General features: G+C 40.9%; 1 protein-coding gene across 5 annotated transcripts in view; it reads right to left on the bottom strand.

Moving 5' to 3' along the window:
* Positions 1 to 298: 298 nt before the first annotated feature.
* Positions 299 to 7,181, bottom strand: part of Znf536 (zinc finger protein 536) — a 439,199-nt gene continuing 432,316 nt past the window's right edge. For all 5 annotated transcript variants that reach the window (XM_087191003.1, XM_087191006.1, XM_021239687.2 and 2 more), the window contains one exon: positions 299 to 3,082. In XM_087191003.1, the coding sequence (XP_087047129.1) occupies positions 2,838 to 3,082 (245 nt within the window). In that variant the 3' untranslated portion in view covers positions 299 to 2,837. The remainder of the gene's footprint in view (positions 3,083 to 7,181) is intronic.

Raw genomic sequence — 7,181 nt, 5'->3', positions numbered from 1 at the left:
GGTATTTCCTAGACACACACACTCACACTCACACACTCAAAGTACATAGATACTCATTCGATTTGAAAAAAGTACAAGGCAATGAGGAATATTATAAGTGGAGTTTAACCAAGTCTTGCCAAATCTGGCAAACCTGGAAAAAAATATGTTTTACCCTTCATTGTAAACAAAAGGGAATAGGAAAAGATGTGTTGTTATTGTTGTTTCCCTGGAGGTAGAGGTTTCATTGCGTAAAACACTGGATAAAACTGGACTGCTTCAAAGACATTTTATTCTAACAGCAGAAAGAAAACAGTCATTGCTGAAAAAACAACTTTTAATACTTTCTATACCAGAATAAAGTTCTGTCAACTGATGTATTATAATAATAAATAATGACCAAGAATAAACTTTAAATACAAAGTTTTCTACTTGTTACAAGCATAGCAACAAAATCCTCTACTCTATTGATCTCAGATTTCCTCCAAGATAGATTTTTTTTTTCTTTGCGTAGGAATGTAGACAGTATTATGACCAGCATCACAGACTACAGAAGTTACAGGGAAAAAACTTGACATGTTTAGATATGAGAACCTGATGACATTCAGAACCTGACATGGCATCACTGCGGCTGTCACTTGTTTGTATTACAAGTTACAAATGTTCTGGAAAGAAGGCCTGTGTCAGAGCGGGGGTAAGGATGGTAGCACTGGACAAAATGGAATCAACACACACGCCACAAAGAAGAGGGGAAGTTCCCCATGTCACAAACAGAATTATTGCCTGTCGCATCTGACGATGCCCAGAAGACACAAGAATACTGAAAGAGCTCCCAAAGTGCTAGAAATGGAATGTGGCTCTCATTTTTTTCCACTTTTTTTTTCTTTTTTCTTGTTTTTTTTCTTCTTTTTTCTTTTTTTTTTCTTTTTCTTTGCTAAGATACCAAAGGCAGGGCAAACACACAGAAAGCAAGCGACTGGCAGAGTCACCAAACACAGTAGTGCAGTTAAAATCCTAAAGCTTACTACAGTCAGAAAGTTTCCAATAACATTTTCAGTCCTTTCTCTAGGATCGTAGAAACAGTTGCATTAAGTTTATCAACTCGATTTAAGTAAGGCAGTGAGAACTAGACTAGGAAAACAAGAAAGCAGCTTGCTCTATGCCAGATGGGTCTGAGCTGAGTAGAGACCTCATTTGCACTGAAACCTCGGTTAGATGACACTCTTTGACAGCATATGCAAACCGGATTCCTTATTAGCCTGAGATTCTTTCTGGTCTCAGGATAGCGCTAAGAATTTTATTTACATTGATTGCAGTTTAGTATTTTTGTAAACTGCTGTAGGCAGAGCTGAAGTTTTTAAGGCCCTGGGGTTTTATTGTGTGCTCCCAGCCTGAAAGGAAAGATTGACTTTTTTTTTTTTAAGTCTGAATGATTTTGTTTTAGAAATTAATACTTCAATACTTCTCTACCATCACAAGCAGCAGCACCAATTTTGTGTCACTCAAAGGAAGCATGTGAAAAGGCGGAACTTTTACATCATTGGAGCAGATTCAAGAATAAACCTTTAGCTAGTTTTCTTAAATCAGTCTTTTTTAAAAAATCAGTTAAGTGTTTCATTATGGTCCCTCAAAATCTCCCTTTGTGTGGTGCAGAACTTGATAAATTTGGAGTATCCAATCAGTAGAAAATCTAAAATCTACAAAAATATAGAACACATTTGTTTTACAAAAACAGACATTTCAACTCAAACAGTTTTCTTCATTAAAGATAGAGAGCAGGATGTTTAGATTCATACTTTAATACCAGCTATTTCATAAGAGCGTGCTGGAGAAGAAAATAGTGCTTCGTGTCTGCGACACTTACAAAAACTAACACATGAAAAAAACATCTGATAACAGAGACCGGAGCAGCCTTCATTCAAGTAAAATTTTTAAAATCATAATAAAATCTTTCTATTTTCACATAAATTGCAATTTCTCACCAGTACTGTCTATGGATAGGGATGGCCAGTTTTCCTAACATTTTATGCAACGTACCCTACAATTTATTTTTAATATCCATCTTCTTCATCCAAAAATTTTTTAAAAAATTAAAAAGACAAGCAAGGAGGGGGAAAAAAACCCATATCTCTCAATACTGCAATTTGAGCTAAAAAAAAAAAAGGAATTACTCATCAAACCTGCAATGGACATTTGTCTGCAGACACTTCCTGACCATTGATTCATTTGGCTGTGTATTTTTTTTTAAATGCACATTTAAGATCGCAATGCTCTGCAGTGTCGGTCAGCCCTGGCGCTGGCTGCGGCCCTTCTAAGGTTTCTCCGGGAGTGTAGAAGGACACCACTCGAATTGATTTTCTCTGCAGTGACCTCTCCAGTCTGACTGGCACCGCAGCTGCCTCCCCACACATCTCATTAGGGTGCTAGGCAAATGACAGCAGCTGGTGTCAGATTATAGAGGTGTTTTCAACAGCGAAAACACAGCCCCTCCGTCTTCAAGGCAATGCTAAATGATTTAGATGATATCGCTTTTCGGTTAAGAGCATTATTTTTCGAGTTGGAAGGGCCCCCAGCTTTACCGAGCTCTAAAGACACCAAGCATTTTTGAAATCACTTTTTCTCCCACCTGCATTGTTTGGAAGTACTTGTTGCCGGGTAACAGTTTAGCAGCCATGTTCAAGGGCTGGGGGATTTTTTTTTTAATATATATATAGATATCTTTTAAAATTTCTTTAAATGTTCTATACACTAGTGAGAGGGATTGTACATGATTTTTCCCCTTGGAATGCAGTGAACTCTTAACAGATGCATCATCTTAGAACTGTGGAAAATAATATTGCAATGTACAGTGGGTCTGCTCAGTTGCTCTCCTCCTGGACCCTGGCACCCTCCTCTGTTAGCTCCACTGAGCTCCCCGCCTTGACAGGTGTGGGCTCCTCAAAATTCCCAGACGCCTCTGAGTCAACCCTGGAGCGCTTGAACCTGCGGTCAGGATACTGGCTGTTGTCGAAAGGCATGCGATGGACGCAGAGGACATGGGTCTTCAGATTCCCCTTCTGAGAGGCACTGTACGGACAGTAGCGGCACTGGAAAGGCCTGTGACCTAAGGGAAGAAAAAGTGGCTAGTCAAGTCTATGCTCATACCCTGCCCACCCCGTGCCCCAAGGGTCATGATCATCATTGCCAATATCATTAATATTATTGCTTTGCAACAATCAATAAAAGATAGAAAAGTACATAAACTGAGATTTGAAGGATCTTTCCATTCTACCCAAATTCCTTTTTTTTTTTTTTTTTTGGTACTGGGGATTAAACCCAAAGCCTTCACACTGAGCTACATCCTCAGCTGTTTTTGTTTTTTATTTTTTGTTTTATTTTGTTTTTATGTTTTTAATTTTGAGACAGGGTCTTGCTAAGACACTGAATTGCTCAGCCTGGGTTTGAACTTGCCATCCTCTCTGAGCATCTTTAATCCAGAATTCCTAGAGGACAGAAGAGAAATCACCTAAGACCTGGAACTTTTTCTATAAAGGGTTAGATAGTAAATACTGTAAGCCAAGAAATGAAACCAAAAATATTATGTAAATACAGAATGAGAAAGGAAACAAATTACCCCAACTTTTTATGGCGAAATTTAAAACTTAGCTTAAAGACACTGAAAGTTGAATTTCCTTTAATTTTCAGGTATGATAAAATATTCTCCTTTAGGATTTTTCTTTCAACCATTAAAAAAATGTAGAAACCATTCTTAGCTCACTGGCTGTACAAAAACAAACTATAGGCAGATTTAGCCCACAAACTATACTTTGCAAATTCTAGTTCTTCATGGAAACCATAAACCCCTCCAACTGAGAGTCTAACTCAGGGCTCAGTGCAAAGCCAGTCACTTTCTTATCCTCTGGTGAACTCTGTATTGGTGAGTGAAGCAAGGGAAGGAGTTTGAAGGGTGGAGTGAAAGAGGAATATAAACCAAACCCTGCTCTGAAGCAGAGTTGGAACGACTGAGCAGGAGGGATTTGTGGAAGCTGAGAGTAACCAGGGAAATAGCAGAAAGTACCAAGGCAGGGACCAGGCTGATAGGACAATCAAGGCCAGCATGAGTTTTAAACAAGTTAGATTTTGAATATTGCTTCCTGCAATGAAACTTTTCTAGAAAGCTTCTAATTTAGAACAGAAGATGGATTTTCATGGAAACCTACCTACACCTCTGAGTTTGATCTCTCGGCCCCAAACAGACACACATATACACATACATCCGCCATCTTGAAGATACAGTGAAGATTCTGGCTTAGGAAGTTACAATGGAGTCCTTTCCTTTGCCCTGGTGCTGGGCAGTGTGGAAGTCCCACTCTTGGAACCTCATGAGTGCGGTCCCACCTGTCACCCAGAGGTCAAGGGCCAGGGCTGGGCTTCATTTGCTCAGAAAAATAAACAAGTAAATAAATGGGCCCAAGCACATATCCCAGAAAACACCCAAACACCAAAGTCAGCACTTTTTCTAGAGTAGTCACAGCAGAAGTCCTAGCAAAAAAGTCTTGTTCCTGAGAAACCAGAAGCCACCAAATGTTGGGACCTGAAGCTCACTACTTTTCCATCAAATTTCATTCAATGCCACATCCTTGTTTCTCTCTTAGTAAGTTTCATGAGTTCTTTTTCTTGCTCTCCTTCTTCTTCCTCATAGCCAACGAGGCTCCAGAACCAATCATTTCTACCTGTCAGATCTTTCTCTTTGCAGTATGCCCTTCAGAGCCCCGTGATGTGTGTCCAGCCTCTTGCCTGGACTGTGAGCCCAGCAGTCCCCAGAGAGGCTCCCATGCCTCCAGTTCTTCACTTCCTGTCTGTCTTTTCCAAGGACACCAGAGTGAGTACCTTAAGGAGAAGCTCAGCTTGTGATTTCTTTCCCTCAAATCCTTGATGTCCACCCACCCTCAGGACAATAAGGACCTTTGTGGTCCATCCCAAGCATCTGTTAAGTCTCCTCTACAGCATCCTCCCCTTTGCCTGTACCACACCCAACACCAGATGGCCTCTGCACAAAGACTTCTTTCTGTGGGGCTTCTGTGCCCTTGCTTGACCTACCTACCCTGTTCCTGAAGGCCACTTCCATTCTCCACAGGTCCAAACCCCACTTCTCTTTCAAGACTCTGCTCAAGGGGTGCCTGCTTTGTGGGTTCTTGTGTGCATTTTGATCCCTGACACTCCATGCCTTCCTAAGGCAAGAGCCACATCATCGCAATACCACCAGTGACACGCCAGCACAAGGCACAGGGAAAGCAGAACTGAACTATATGCAATCTTACTGCTTCACCCGGCCTTTGTCCGAAGTAATTGTGGACTTTCAGAACGTTTATGTTTCTTTGTTTCTACTCTTGTGCCCAACACAAGGCTCAATTTGATCCACTTTCCCACTTGCAGAAGACAGCATGCAAACTCTTGGAGACTGGAGTTAAGAACAAAATGAATGACTAGAAAAGTGCACTTGGCTATGGCCCTTCTTGGCATCCTAAAAGCATCAAGAGCACCAAGAAAGAGAAAGAGGCGCCAGTGTGATACCTCTCCTACATTTCTACTATCACCCAGTTGTACCCATAGGGATGGTGTACCTCTCCCCTGGAAACACAGAAGGCCCTGAGGTTGGTGGAAAACAGCACTGAAAATAACATGTCTAATATAAATTTAGGATTATAGGAGCAACCAAAATGGTTTATCACCTTGGAGTTGGAGTGTAGATGGAGGGCAGGATTAGGATGTCACTATGTTTGGGATTTGATTTCAGTAGGTTCCTCAAAGGTCCATGCACTAGAAGCCTGGTTCCCAGTGTGGCAATGTTGAGAGATGGTGGAATCTTTAAGATGTAGGTCTAGCTTGGTGTTGTGACACACACCAGCACTCTTAGGGGCTGAGGCAAGAGGACTGCACATTGAAGCCTAGCTTGGGCATTAGTGAATTAGTAAGATCTTGTTTCAAAATTTTAAAATTTTTCACAAAGGGCTGGAGATGTGGCTCCTGGGTTTGATGGCCACTATGAGGGGGATGGTGGGAAGGATAGGTCCTAATAGGAAGTGGTTAGGCCCTTGGGGGCACTGTCTTTGAACTGGATTAACAGAGTTCTCATGGGACACTGGTTAGCTTCTGTGAGAGCAAGCTGTTATGAAAGGAACAAGCCTAGATCCTGGATCTCTCTTGCTTCCTGTCTTGCCATGTGACCTCTCTTTCTTCAGTGTGCTCCCATTATGATGCTGTCTGTCATGTTGGCCCTCATCAGAGCCAAACAGAAGCCAGCCCCATGCTCTTAGATCTCCAGAACTATAAGCTAAACCTCTTTTATTTATAAAATACTCAGACTTGAGTATTTTGCTATAGAAATGGAAAACACACTAGGACAGATGGCAGACAGTGGCACTAATGAGAAAAAAATCCATGCCCGTTCTCCCTACCAAGTTAAGGGCAAGCTGAGCATTAGTGAGTTTTAGCAGATACTCCTAACCAAGCAGCTCAGAGGTGACACTGAGTCCCCAAGACTCGACCATTCAACTCATGAAGTTCCCTATACACACAAAGCTACATACAGCTGCCATGGAGAAAGAACTCAAGATATTCTCAAAGGAGAACTACCTAGCAGAAGAAAGTAGAACCCAAATTTTTACATGGATGCCTAAGAGGTAGTTGAAGATCATCCCAAAGAAGACTTAAGGATAACACTGGGACACCAAGAAACCTAAGAAACATTTTAAAGGTTTTGTCCAAAACAACTCAGAAATGGATATTTTCATGCTCCCACCAATATTTTCATGTCGTCCCATAGTTGAGGGGTGACAACTCTCCTAAATACCACAGCTAGATAAAAACTGGGACTAGGTCATTGATCTATTTATCTTATAGCAATAATTCATTGGTGGAGAATATCACCATGATATGACAAATATTTAGAGTTAAGAACTCCAAATAATGACTAAATAGAAATTAAAAATTAAACAAAACCCTTGGTACAATGATTCAAAGAAAGCAGCAAAATTGTGAAACAAGCCAGGGTACTATTTGTGAATGTACTGCAGTTCACCAGGATCACATGGGTTCTTCTGTTTCTCAACAATTTTTATTTATCGACCAGAGCTGTTCATTATATCTTCTATTATCAGGAGTAGGTAATAGCTTTATTTAGGAATCCTACTCTACACTCTGGAAGCTCTTCTCTCTGCAAA

The sequence above is a fragment of the Heterocephalus glaber genome, unplaced genomic scaffold (assembly GCF_053883595.1).
Source record: "Heterocephalus glaber isolate CG9 unplaced genomic scaffold, H.glaber_assembly_v1.0 deba00001561, whole genome shotgun sequence".
In the NCBI taxonomy this organism is placed as follows: Eukaryota; Metazoa; Chordata; class Mammalia; order Rodentia; family Bathyergidae; genus Heterocephalus; species Heterocephalus glaber.
The sequence above is the reverse complement of the archived record's forward strand: the minus strand, read 5'-3'. Positions and strand labels throughout refer to the sequence as shown.